Below are 14,815 nucleotides of genomic sequence, written 5' to 3'. Positions count from 1 at the left end.
GACAAGAGAGCAACAAGTCAGACAGACCATAAGGATCCAGATCATGCATTGAGGAAGCTCCTGTGGGCTGTACGTGTCAGGATGAAGTGTGTTATCAGCCTGCAATAACAAGAGATTACGTCTGCAAGTCATCTGGTTCAACAGGGTCGTCATGAGTTTACAAGCAGAGATAATGCAAATAAAACCACAAAGGCCTCTCTAGTGAAGTCATTTATTACTTAACAACCAATCATTCTGTTGGTATTACAGCCATCATTTTATGTCATTACATCACCTGTCATCACCACCCATCACCTAATGACATGATCTTTATTATCACCTGCAGAGCCAAGTTGTGTCCACTCTGACCCCAGCACTCTCAGGTCACAGCCTTGACAGTTCACACTTCACCCACTGCAAGACCAGAAAGTGTGAGAGAACAACTCCAAAAGTAGCAGTGGTGTGCTTTGGTGAGTGTGTTGTGAGTACAGATTAAGTCCTGCATGGGGAGATTTTGAATAAGAATTCAAGAGTGTGTGCAATGTACTTATCTTAAAAATTAAATGCATGTATACTGATTATTCAGGATGCTAATTTCAAAAGTTTGTCCTATTGGATTTTATATATTGATAGACTGATGTGATCAAAACTACAGCATCAGAAATCCTTGACGTGGAAGTTTTATCCTCATTTATTTTTATCTTAATACTTAGTTTTTATCTCATCTTATAATACACTCATCGGCCACTTTATTAGGCACACCTGTCCAACTGCTCTTTCACACAAATTTCTAATCAGCCAATCACATGGCAGCAACTCAATGCATTTAGGCAGCTGACAGCTAAGAACAGGAAACTGAGGCTACAGTTCACACAGCAACACCAAAACTGGACAATAGAAGATTGGTAAAACGTTGCCTGGTCTGATGAGTCTGGATTTCTGCTCCACATTCGGATGGTAGGGTCAGAATTTGGCGTCATTAGCATGAAAGCATGGATCCATCCTGCCTTGTATCAACGGTTCAGGCTGCTGTTGGTGGTGTAATGGTGTGGGGGATATTTTCTTGGCTCACTTTGGGCCCCTTAGTACCAACTGAGCATGGTTTAAACCCCACAGCCTACCTGAGTATTGTTGCTGACCATGTCCATCCCTTTATGAGCACAGTGTACCCATATTCTGATGGATAACGCTCCATGTCATAAAACTGGAATCATCTCAGACTGATTTCTTGAACATGACAATGAGTTTCCTGTACTCGAATGACCTCCACAGTCCCCAGATCTCAATCCAATAGAGCACCTTTGGGATGTGGTGGAACGCGAGATTGGCATCATGGATGTTCAGCCGACAAATCTGCAGCAACTGTGTGAAGCTATCATGTTAATATGGACCAAACTCTCTGAGGAATATTTCCAGTACCTTGTTGAATCTGTGCCACGAAGGATTAAGGCAGTTCTGAAGGTAAAAGGGGGTCGAACCTGGCACTAGCAAGGTGTACCTAATAAAGTGGCCATGAGTGTCCGTTATGGCTTAACTGTATTTGTTAAATCAGGTGATGATATGTAGTTGCCTTAACCTAAATCTCATAGGAAAGAATTATGCGGTTGCTTCTCTGCGCCGATCAAGATAAGATCAAATTATGAACTAAATCTCCTTTGTTTTTCTCTATTATTGTTTTCTATAATGAGCTAGTCCTGATAAAATAAAGTCTGGATTCACTGAAGCAGAGCTGACATTAGTTGGGAAAAAAAACAGATGTTTTGAGTGTTTCCACTTTAACACCAAACTGTTTCAAGTTGTAATGATGCTTGTTGTTGTTGCTAATGTTTTTGTTTTACTATCAATTAAACCTGATCACTACCCTAATGAAAAGGATATCCTCAGCTTTTAAGTGTTTACCTCCTGATAAAATGGCATGCATTGTTCTCCGAACCTTGACTTTTCAATCTTTGTTTGACTCATTTAGTCAAGAACATGTGATATCACTTTTACAAAGCTTGATTAATAAAAGGTTTTCTGGCACTCTGAGCTCAGACCACCTGAACAGATTGAAACTTTCCAGTATTCAAAATTTAATCTGCAGGTTAAATATGTTGAGTTTTATACTTAAGTACACCCAGGTTGTCCGTTTAGCAGCAGTCTGATGTTGACTGAGTTTGGGGACAGAGTGTGTCAGTGATGTGTTGCCAGATTGAACTTAATTTAACCTCATGTGACCATGTGTAAACTCCCAATGCCTGTTTGTGCAGCACTGGTGGTCTTTGTTTCTCATTCTTGCACACAGGCGACTAGATTTACTGTTGAAACAGTTTCATTATCAGTGCAGCTGAAATTCTTCTCAGTATGATAATCTAAATGGCTTCATTATACCTTTTATATCACATCTTGAACAGCACATAACTAAGTCTGAAAAAGGGAATAGACATAAATCACTCCTTTAATAATGGTGTTTATAGAGCAAATAGAGACGCAATGAGGCATGATCATGAACAGGATATGAAGTCTGAATGGTGCAAGTAAAGACATGTTCTCCATCTGAGGGAGAAAAAAAAGCTTACATCAAGACTGTAGGTTGGAAAAGAACGAAAAACCTTAGAGTTTATCTTATTTTAAAACAGGATGGCGGCTTTTTACTTTCTCTTTTCTCTATAACTACTCCTGATGGCCTTGTCTAGCTCTCCTAGGCGCATTTAAGAGGACTTATAATCAGTCTGAACATCTTTACACACTTGGCACCAGCTCAGTCTTGGTGTAAGCTTTCAGACATGTTCCCTCAGGGTTCAACCTCTCTTTATCTCACGCACACTCCCTGACATGTAGCATAATTAATTTGTTTGTCAAATCAGTTGGTTTTGTAAGTGGAGTTTATTAAATCTGGCACATGACCTCATCAGTTTGAAGGATAGGCTCAATAAGCTTCCTGTCATTCTCAGAGCACCAGAGTATTTCTGACTGCCACATTCTCTGCTGTGTAATGTTGCATAACTCCCCTGCAGGAACTGTGTAAAGGCTGAAGGTTGACCTTGGCTTCAAATATCCTCACTCCTGTCACAGCCTACAGACACACTGAGCCATTAAGAGATTCCCCTTTGACAAACACTGTGATTCATTAAGGTTACTATCAATCAGTATACAAAAAAAGCAGCACATACATTATTGTAGTTGCAAAAATAAATAAATAATAAATAAATAATAAAAATAATAATTTAGTTTAAAGGTTATTTCTAAATCTTCCAAGCGTGTCATGGGAGATGATGATTTCAGTTTTATAAACAAAGAGTAGATTTTTTCTTTTTCTTTTTTTTTTAATTATTGAAGCCATAAATATGCAACAGTAGGCTACTTTTTATCTTAAACCCCTAAAAAGGACTTTAAAGGATAGGCCTGATTAAAGTTTGCTCTGCCTTACAATAACAGTCCCACACCTTGTAGCTGTGACACTTGTGTGGACTTTGCCCGTGAGGACCTTTGGTTATTGTAAACGATAAAATTATACTATTGATAAGAACTCTTTTTAAATTGACTGCCTTCACGAGGAGACGCGCGCGCGGAGCTTAGTGTTTGGACCTGCGCATCCACTTGTTGAGTGCACAACAGTTCACCGTCGCTCTATTTAAAGAGACAACAACATGGCACACGGGCTGGTCAGACGGGAGTCTGTGGAAACCGAGATGCAAAAGTCCGAAACGCAAAGAAAAACTTTTGTTTACACCAAGAAGAGGGGCTACGATGTTACCCGAAACCCCCACCTCAACAAGGTAGGAGCTTTGACTCGGCGGTTTGAGAATTTCGCTTGTTTCCATGAACAACAAGGTTGTCAAGTAGCTGCTGCCTTCAGGGACTGCAGGAAATTCTAGACTTCTGGACAGCGCTGCTGCGATGGACAACAGGTGTTACAAGTGAGGGAGGATGGGGTTGCTCTCTGATATCATAAACACACATTAACTTAAACACTCTTTGTAGAAGACTCTTAACCAGGATAGCTTATGGCGTATTGCTAACAGTTAGCAGTTCTAACAATATGTCAACGCTTACAAACACATTTCACGAGTTCCTCTTTAAACTGCTAGTGTATGTCTGCTACAAACCGAAGTATTCCACGCGTGAACAATGTTTTGTGTACTTTACTGGACGACGCTAACAGGTGGTTTAATATTCTTTGGACTCTGTGTTAAGCCGGTGAGGAATACTCGAACGCAACATTAGCCAGTAGGTATCAGCTTTAGACGCAGTTATATTTAGATTTAAAGAGACCAAACGCTACGGTCGCACAGAGTGGGGCTTTTGTTAATACTGCCTTGTCACGTATTGGTTTTCAAAGAGGGTTATGTGGCAGTTGTGCAGTCTTAACTTAAGAAGGGCATGTCTTACCCTAATAAAAGCTGCAGCAGGCCTGCGTGATTCAGCACATTGTGAGAAGCTGCAGTAAACTCTCTATAAGCATAAAGCGATAAAAAAAATAGCTGATATCCCAAGAAAATCGAGCATTTTATATTGTTTACATTCTCTTTTCTTAAAGTAAAATGCAGAACAATGTTAAAAATGCTAAATCAAGCAGCAAAAATGCTGAGCAGCTTCCTTGCAGATCACAAGACAGAGGGCATGTTCTTATTGTGAGAGCTGTGGACTCCAGAGATGTGTCACATGGTTGCTTTGACAGACCCTGCTGCATTATTAGTCTGTTGTTCACCCGCACTAAGCCTCGGATAGATTTCAACAAAGAAGCTTCTGGCAGCATCTGATCCATTTCCAGCGTTTTCTCTTGGTTTGTGTGTTGGGACACGGCCCCAGAGGTCAAGCTGTGGTGACACAGTCTCTGTCCATGGTGCTGACTGCCCATCCAAACAACAGACTGGATTCAGGGCCACTTTAATGTTAAATGTGCTCTACAAACCACTTTTTGTCAGGCTAATTCCAACATCATGGATAAATCCCTTTCCTCCTCTAAGCCTTTTTCTGTGCCCTTACAAACCAAACATGTTCCTTTTTGAAAACTGCCTGTCATTACACTGCTAGCCTATCAAAAGCTAAACTATTCTGGGTTATTTCAGCCTGACTTCTCAAGCACAGATGTGCAGCTACTCTTAGTTCATGCATACAAGCTGTCCCAGGCTGATAAAAGTTGCAGTCAGTTTGCAGCAGCTGCCAGCCGGCGTGGTGTCATCAGAGAGCTGATAAGTGAGACAGTGAGGTTCAAACAGACCAGTGACTGTGGGGTGAGGGGTGTGAGCTGGTGACTGCACAGAGGCCTGATTGTTAGTCAAGTTAATGGCTCCACTCCTGGGACCACCTCATGCTGGTGTGTTTGTGTTCATGTGAGGAAGTGTGCAAGTTGTGGCAAGGTGAAGTGAATAAAAAAATCCCACCTGAGAAAGAAAAACCCCAGAGGATGACTTGTGTATTAAGCAGGAACAAAACAGGAACACTGGGCATTTCTATTCATCTGTATTTAGTCAATGTCATAATCCTCCTGGCATGGTCAGTGTGTGGGCTGATGTAAACAACTCCAGTTGTAACTTGACACCCACAGCAAACCAGTTAGCTTAATAATACAGTCGCTGTTTTCACAAGTGAACACTTAATCCTTGATGTTTTGTTGATAAAGAGGTTTTACACAGGTTTAGAAGAAGGTTTGTTTCAAGTGCCAAGGTTTGACGGCAAACATCAGAGGACGGAAGAGTTCACCTGTCTGTATAAACCAACCTTAGATTTGGTGACAGAAATTCTCTCCCTTAAAGGGGAAATATCATGCTTGTTTCTCCTTTTCACTCTGCCAGACTAGGATGCCTGTAAAGCATTTGTGCCCTCAGTACAAGTCATTCAGTATCCTCAGTTTAGGCCATTCTGAAGATCTCGTTGAAACGCTCCGTTTCGAGGATGACCTCCAGTAACCTTGCAACGTCACAGCCCTTTGTGCTCTGATTGGTCAGTTCTATCAGAGGGGTGGAGGGGGGAGAGCCAGGGGGGCGGTTTTTGCAGCATGGCAGTATTTACAAAATCGCCATAATAAATGGAGCAGACTGAGCGAGTTTGCTGTTTGCCAAAACTTCACCGTAAGGCATTGATAGCACTAATAAAATGGCAGAGTGTGGGGTACGTACTTTTGTATTGGACCCCGAGTCAGACCTGGACCTTTTCTCTGTCTGTTTTATCCATCATGCTGAAAGTCTAGTCTAAAGATTGCCTCTACCGTCAGTGTGTCACTATGTTATTACCGCAGCATTATTGTGGTCCAGGTTCACAGTGCATGTCAGAACAAGCATGTAAATATCACAGTCTCACAAGTATTACCACGTCTGCTAAAACTACAGTGTTTTAACTGCTAATTCACCATGTAAAGCCGAGCTGCTCAGCAGAGCAGAGTCCCTGCATCCAGCACTCAGTCAGTCAGCTCTCGGTGGGTGTATCCCTCGGTGGTGGTTGTGTGACTAACTGACATCACAGAGGAGGAGCAGCTTTATCAGATTACTCCAATAAAAAGAGAGGATCCTCGTGTCGTCACGACGGTCGAAATCTCGCGGCCGACTGGCAATGCCCTTTTTTCAGAGGCATCAAATCTCGTTCTAGGATATCAGAAAAAATACAATATCTCATTTTTTTAAAATTCAGGGGGTGAATGGTCTTGTTTTCAAATTTATTATATTATATGTAAGTATTAAATCAGGGATCAGCATGATATGTCCCCTTTAACCTCACATGGCGTAACTGACTCTGCTGGATCCAAAATTCACAGTTTTGTGTTTACCAGAAACATGAATCTATTATTTGTTGTAATTTGCTGTGATTTTTTTACAGCTTTTGTTTGTTGTTTGTGGTGTGTTATGGTTCAGAGAGGGACAAGGGTCCTACAAACCTTAGCTGCTGTTCTCCCAGTATCTCTGTGAGCCTCCTGGAATGTGAGCAGTTGTTCACTGTCTCTAGAGTGAACTAACCCCATGTTTCACTGTAAGAGTTGCACATGAGCATGTTCAATAAAGGCTCTCATGTTTGCACATTCACACATGACACAATGTTGGCCTCAATACATGGGTCGCCTGTTATTCCAACTGAGCTGAACTTTCTCCTCTCTTGACAGAAGATGGTTTGACTTAAACTTCAGCTTCAAGATCCAAGCTTTGTTTCCTTGGTGTCATCTGAGGCTTAAAACTACCCCCTATGTGTAATGCTGGTTGTTTGGTCACAAATTGTCATGAAGCTTAAATCATACAATGATGTCCATGATTCCTGGTGACTTTTCTGACCTTCACTTCACCTTTAAATATTGTAACTTAATTGTTCCCACTGGGCTGCACAGTGATGCAGGAGCTAGCTGTTGCATTATAGCAAGGAGGTTTCTTGGTTTGATCCCCTGGTCAAGCAGGAGCCTTTCTGTAGAGAGTTTGCATGTTTCTTCTTTGCATACATGTTGTCTCTTGTTAGGAATGTAATAGTTTAAGAAAAAAATCTGAACTGTTCAGTTTTCCTTCCTTGGGGCACGAGTACTTTGTTCAGTTCTTGTTTTTCCTTTTTTCTTCATTTTACTGCTCAGTTTGAAGCGAGTATGTAGCTCCAATCATATGCATGCGCAACTTGAGGCGAAGAAGTACAGCAGGACACTTTGTGAGGAAGCGTGTGTGCTGTGTACATGATGAGCGGAGAAGACCGTTAGAGTTAGAGGGTGTACCTGTGGCGTTGTGTTGTAACAAATGGGTTATTATGCAAATTAGACAGCAGCGTCATTTAGTGGCTTTTTGTGACTTCTGGGACAGCCAATAGTAACTGTCCTTACTGAGGAGTTAGCATGTTGAAACATTGGCCTGCCCGATTAACACCGATTTAACACTGCGAAAGTTGCTTTTTTGTGAGATAAACAGGGATAAATGCTACTGTTGTTTCACACGTCCACCATTATCTAATGTTAGACTATAATATGGTGTTTTAACGTGGTGTAAGTTGCTCATAGTGTGTTTATAGTTTGCCTTTTTTCTACTTACTGTGTTTTAAGTTTGACTTATTTATTTAAGGTGTTTACAGTTTGACTTCTTTACTTGTTATTGTGTTTACAGCTTGTTCTTATTTATCATTGCTTTACACTGCAGTTCTTATGTTGACAGTTTTATAATTAAAGTTCCTAGTTTTAATTTAATAGTGTTCTGTCTCTGTCTTGAATCATATGAGTATTATAATAATTTGTGATTATATACAGTATATCAGGGTTCCTACAGCTCAAGCCAAGTTAAATTTAAGACTATTTAAGACTTTTTTGAGGCCGTTTGAAATCAAATTTAAGACCACGTCGACAACGAACCACAATTGAAACAAACAAAACAACAAAATAAAAACACCACATGATTTACCTGGGTGAGAGGCCATTTTAACCCAATGTTTATTTTAAATAAAATGTCGCTTTTTGTCTTCTTTTTAACCCCATTTTACAGCTTTATGCCTATTTTGCCCCCCATTCATCGTTTTTTGGCCACTGTCAGAATAACTTTTGTCATTTTTACATGTTTTTTGAAATTTTATATCAAATTTAATTCCCATTGGATTATTTTTGCCAATTTTTCACCTTTTTTTTCCCTCTCCAGGCACTGTAGTTAAAACCAAGACATGAGTCTGCTCTGAAAGATCCTGGAGCAGCTGCATCACTGCTTTGTTAGTTCTGCTTTTGTGATTGCACGATGTTGCCATGACAATAAATCAGTGAATTCTTTTTGAAAAACAGATACACTTTGTACATTTTTTTTAGTTCAATGTAACACAAATCTTATTAATGTGGTTAATTTTTCAAGACTTTTGAAAATTGGATTCAAGACATTTTAATGCCAATTAAGGCCTTATTTTTAGAAGTATAAATTCAATGCCTTTTAAGACTTTTCAAGGATCCGCGGGAACCCTGGTATATATCCTGTGAATATCAATGAATTTATTATATATATCAGCCAATATATCAGATATTGGTCGATATATCGGATAATCGCCAATATATTGGATATCGGCTTTTTTTTGCCCCCAGTATCAGGATCGGCATCTGCCCCAAAAATCCCATATTGGTTGGGCTCTAGTTGAAACTAGCAATGTTTTACTCAGCTTTAATGATGCTCGAAATAGGAAGCAGCCTCAACAGGCCTATATGGTAATCTGAGGTGTTAAAAACAACAATGTGCATTGAACTGAACCAAAAACTGTGACTACAAATCCGTGATAAGAACCAAACCGTGGATTATGTGAACCGTTCCATCTCTATCTTGTGTGCTTCCTCCCATAGCTGAAAAAAAACTAGCTAGACTAAATTACTCGTAGGTGTGAGTGTGTGTGAGTGGTTGTCTTCACTTTTCAGCCCTGTGATAGGCTGGCGGTGTGTTCGGGGGTACCCCACCTCTTTGCTGATGACAGATCAGGTTGAGGTGGGTTGGATATTATCCCTCCTCTCTGACGTGTGTTAACTTGTGTTGATCTGGTTTGTTGATTGATTCTCCAGATTTTGGGTTCACCTTGTGCAGTAATGCAAATGTTTTCTTCCAGGGATCAGAATATCGAAGACTGTTTGCCTGACAGCCTGTTTTTCTGGAGTCAATTAAGTATTTTTTGCAAATTCCCTCTTTTACCAACCTGAAAGAATTTTTTGATTTTCTTTTCATGTAGTCTGATACATTTTTCTTTGGTTTTCACATAAATGATTCATATTTGGGTCATTTTGAATCTGTTCGTTGCCTGTAAACAATAGAGGTCACTCTGGGATTCAGTGCCTAAACCTGACCCTGTAACTGTTTGTTTACATCTCAGTTTACACCTCTGGGCCCTGAATGGATGCTGTGTATGAGAGGAGCTGTTAAAGAGGGCCAGTTGGTTGACCTAAATTCATGTGAAAGCATGAATGGTGCGGCACTTGGGACATGACACTTTGATTTGTCAGTTTCGATTGATATCTTAAAAACTTCAGCCTTAGAAGTTGAATTTTTTATTTAAAATAAGCTAAAGTCGACTATATCTCAGACAGTAGAAGTTTTTTCAGTGCTTTTTTTTTTCCTTATTTCAGTTTCTTTTTTTGTTTAGTGTATTCCAAGACTTCAGAAATGAGCAAAAAGGACACAAAGAGCTCACTTTGACTTTCACTTTTCCAGTTATAACACAAATATTTTCATATTTACTTGTCTTTTAAGTAGATAACTGTCCAATAAGGAAGGAGGTAGTATCTGATCAACTCACCCTGTCATCAGCTGACTAAAATAAATCAAACACACATGCTCCCTCAAACACACAGGTGAAAAATGGTTCCTTATGCTCCAAGGTGAAGCATCCACTGTCAGTCCTGTGTGTGAACTGGGGCGAGGAAATTGGAGTAGAAGGTAGGAAATGACTGCTAAAGGCCAAGTATAGGTAACTCTCTGTGCCTCTGGCAGTGGTAAATCGTTACACTCCCCCTGATTTCATCCAGCCCTGAGGATGAGGTGTGTTTACCCCCCTCAGCTGGCCCACTTCACCCCTAACAGGAGCCGGTCACAGAACAACCTGCTAATTGAAGCTGAGGGCTGCTGTGCTGAAAGCGGCCTGTCCTCACATCCACAGGCTTCGATTTCCTTCAATTTCCCCACTCACACACAAGAACACGCAGAGCTGATACACCCGCATGGTGCACAAACACACACTTACAGCTCCGCCTTACTTTCTCAGAGGTGAACCGGATATTATAGGATGTGTGTGCTCCCTGTGCAATAAAGAGATGAAGTGGGGTTCAAGGTGTAGAAAGGGACCTCTGTGACCAGGTCGAAATCCTGGCTATGCTCCACAGACGTCCTCTGTCTCCTTGAGTGATCACACGTTAATGAGGCGCCTGTGTGAATCCTGGCCCTCGGTGCGGCTCTCTGACGCTGGTTCCGGCTGCTATCGCCTTGAACAACAACAACAGCAACAACCTCCTTAAAATGCCTTCAGCACCCAATCAGAGCTGCTCTTTTGCTGAAAGCACCGCTCTGCACTGTGGACAAAAAAAAGCAGCTAGAAGGAAATGAAAACAGCTGCTCTTATCTGTTTCGGGCCTCCTTTGGAGTTAAAGGGATGGTTCAGTTTTTTTGAAGTGGGGTTGTATGAGCTCTATGTGACTACTAAGAACATTAGATACAGTAGAAAGGTGTCTCCTCTCCCTCAGTAAGACACAAATTGTAATCGATGGTGACGAGGAAATAGGCGCTAACGGGAACAGACGGTACCAAATTCAAAGGCTATTTTCTCTGCCTACAAGAACTAAAATCAAAAAGTAATACCACAGTTTAAGAGTGCGATACATAAAATATTTTTTTTTAAGTGCATTAAGTCTTCGGAAATATAAATATCTATCCGGCCCTAACTAACTGGTCATGTATCCTTCCGCGCACAAGTAAACAAGCTGTGCTTCGAGCGCTGGTTTTAGCCTCGTGTAAGTTTGATCAAGTATGATAATTCTTTTGTTTGTACTCTACATTGTGAGGCAGCATAGGAAATTCCAAATGAGTGACTATGACAGCGACGATGAAGTTCCATTCCCTTTGGAACCAAAAGGATACCTGTATGAACCAGAGCACACAAAAGAAGAACTGCTACAGATGGCGACTGAAAGGAATACAGAGGAAACATCCACCGACACTTAGGTTAGATCCGGATAAATGTTTATATTTCTGAAGACTTAATGCACTTAAAAAAATATTGTATGTAGCTTACTCTTAAACTGTGGTATCACTTTTTGATTTTAGTTCTTGTAGGCGGAGAAAATAGCCTTTGAATCTGGTACCGTCTCTCCCTGTTAGCGCCTATTTCCTCGTCACCATCGATTACAGTTTGTGTCTTACTGAGGGAGAGGAGACAACTTTCTACTGTATCTAATGTCCTTAGTGGTCACATAGAGCTCATACAACCCCACTCCAAAAAAACTGAACTATCCCTTTAGAAGGAGGCTCAAGAGAAGAGGAGAGTTTAAATTAAATGTTTTTTTTGTACTTATTAGAACATAAAACACAGATTAAATGACAAGAATCCCAAAGATGTGAACCTCACAGATGTGAGTGTTGAGGGAAATTGAGACCCCTTCTTCAGACACTTTTGCAATTGGATGCCCCAGTATCAACCACAGACTCCAAAGCAAAATGGCCCAGATGCAAGACCAGCAGCCTCTGTCCTCTCTGAACTGCTCTGTATCTGATTGGGCGTCGAGGATGTGCTGGTATTCCAAATGGCAACATTCCTGATAACCCTCTGTAGAGACTGGAAGTCATTATGCTCTCATGACAGATTTACTCTGGTTTGGCTGACGCATTCAACAACTTTTGCTTTCAGAAATGTTGTTGGTTTCCTCACCAGGCTTTCGTTTCCATAAAAGAAAGGCTGACAGAAATAAATTTAGCAACAGGCAAACACGTAGCAACAAATGTGCCCTCGTTTCTGCTCTGAAATGGGAGTATTTCTGTTTGTTTGGGCTCTCTGAAGCCTCTCCTGTGGGTTTGTGTCATGCTTTATTGGTTGTTGCACAGTGACTAAGCTGCTCAGTTTTCCATGTGCAACTGTTTTCCAGCTGGTTTGTGTCCAAAAGAAAGGGCTGATAAGACTTTCAGAAGAGAGCAGGCCTTTAAATAGAATCATGTCACAATTGGTAAAAGATGCCAGTGGGAAACCAGCCTGATGACCTGGCACTTACTTTAGTCAGTGGAGTCTGGACCTTTGAGTCTCTCTGAATCTCCGTGTCAGCATGACACAGGGACAAAGTTTGTGTCTGCTCAGTACAGACTTATCAAAGCTCAGTGCTGACAGTTTCCTGTTAGTGAAGAATTACTGAAATGTTTTGTTTTGGCTTCTTGCTGAAGTTCCCATGGACCCAAGCTTCCATGCCCCTATCCATCAAACAATCAGCATCAAACTTTCAGTACACCTAAAAACATGTAGTAACTTGATAAGTTGAAGATTGAACAATGAGACTTTAATCACGTTGAATCAAACCAGTATCGAGTTTCAAGACAAATCTGATATTGCGATATCACTTTTTTGTTTCTTTTAAGCCTTGATTAAATATGAAGATAGGGCCAAGATGTGAGTATCTATAAGTGAGACTAAATCTGTGTTTCCACCAAGTGGTTCAGTTCAGTTCGTCTCAGCACAGGACGCATTTTAAGGCGTTTCCACTGACTAATCCCAGGACAGATCCCCAAACAACCAAGAAGAGCTGTCCCACTCTCTGGGACCCTTCTGTAGGGGGTGCCAGACTAAACTGATCTGATCGTAGGAGGTGGAGCTTTAACACTGCAGACCGTTGATTGGTCCAAAGAATGATAAAGAGCCTCATGGAAATCACAAAGAAGATGAACTGCTGGATGTTTCCCATATTCGCTCTTTGTTTACACACCGCCTACCATAAAAGGGGGGGGTGGGGTGGGGGGTGGAGGGGGGGTGGAGAGAGAGCACAAACAGGACCAAGCTCAACTGAGCCCACCTGTACCAAACCGTACTGAATTATACTAGACTGCTTGGTGGGACCAGGGCCTAAAGGATAAGTTCGGTTTATACAGCTTTTACATTGTTTATAGAATGAAGTAGAAGAAAATACTCACCCAGAGGGCTTTCCTGATCCAAGCAGTGCTTCAGGAGATATTTAGATCCAAAATCGTGCAGCGGACGTCCGTATAATGGGATCCACCGGGGCATAGACAGCGCCGCTCCTAAAACTGTGTTTTTCACCAATATTCCATCATGGTCCACTCCAAGTTAGTCCTCTGCTGCAGTCTGTGTCACTCCAGACAACGTTGTGTGGCTGTAATGAGCTCTGAACTGACGAAGACTTTGTTTACGATTGCCCCTCCCCGCATGCGCAGTACTCTGTGGAGAGCTGACTCCACTTCCTCCTTTCTTTGAGGGGCAGGTGCACAAAGACACACACTTTGTGAAAAAATACAACCAATTTATCTCATATTTTCCCAGATGAATAGAATTCTGCATCAGACATGTGTTCCCAGGGGATTCCCAATGCTGACTGGCTGCTGCAGTGCAAGTGATTTAAATTCAGATTTTCAACTTTTATAAATAAAGTGAGGAGCGCATTGGACCCAATGGTGATTTGTGCCATTCTGATGTGAAGCCTGTGCAAATTTGCACATATAGTTCACTTTATTTTAGGGATGACCCAAACAGCATTTTTTGCCCCTGATCCCGATCCTGATTATTTAATATTGATCATCGGCGATACGAGTCTCGATCTGATTTTTGGCTTTGGTGATAATCTTTGCTGAAGAGGTGAGAAAGTGAAGCAGCACAGTCTTTTTGTTTTGTGTGTTAACAATACTGAATAGTAAAAAAAAATAATAGTGAAAGCCTTTTAAGTCCATTTAACTTAGTCCAGTTAGTTTTGAAGTTAAAACCCTCTGGATCCCAAACCCGTCGGCAGTATCCAAATTCCACCTATTTTTAAATGACTGGCATTTACAAGCCTTTCGTCCAATCAAAAAACAGAAAACACTGGGTAATCGTCAGATTCTCAAGTTTCCGAGGGTACTTGAATGTATCACACACGAAGCTGGAAACATGTCTTAGCATGACACAAAAGACAATAGAATTTCATCATTATCGCTTTGAATTTCATGTCTTCTCAGAGCATTTGCAGAAAATTACCGGTTTGCTTGCTAAATGTAGTTGAAAAAACGACATTTCTTACGGGTTCTTGTGGGTGAACGGTGGACAACTTGTATGCATGCAACACAGCACACTAAAATCAAAGGCTGCCCTGAACTCAACTCTCCGAAACGTTTCCGAACGTACGTATTCACCAACGGGACTATCTCAGATTTTTCCCCTTTCATGGAAATATTTATTTTGCTACAAACCGGATTATAACTTTAAC

At 41.1% G+C, this 14,815-nt stretch overlaps 1 protein-coding gene across 1 annotated transcript in view; it reads left to right on the top strand.

Moving 5' to 3' along the window:
- Positions 1–3,605: 3,605 nt before the first annotated feature.
- Positions 3,606–14,815, top strand: part of me1 (malic enzyme 1, NADP(+)-dependent, cytosolic) — a 117,196-nt gene continuing 105,986 nt past the window's right edge. The window contains exon 1 of the mRNA XM_074683631.1: positions 3,606–3,737. Within this exon, the coding sequence (XP_074539732.1) occupies positions 3,609–3,737 (129 nt within the window). The 5' untranslated portion in view covers positions 3,606–3,608. The remainder of the gene's footprint in view (positions 3,738–14,815) is intronic.

Source organism: Halichoeres trimaculatus, unplaced genomic scaffold, assembly GCF_033239565.1.
Source record: "Halichoeres trimaculatus isolate MK-OKI-2021-1 unplaced genomic scaffold, fHalTri1.1 fHalTri1_scaffold_12, whole genome shotgun sequence".
Lineage (NCBI taxonomy): Eukaryota > Metazoa > Chordata > Actinopteri > Labriformes > Labridae > Halichoeres > Halichoeres trimaculatus.
This window is presented reverse-complemented; position numbering and strand designations above follow the sequence as displayed.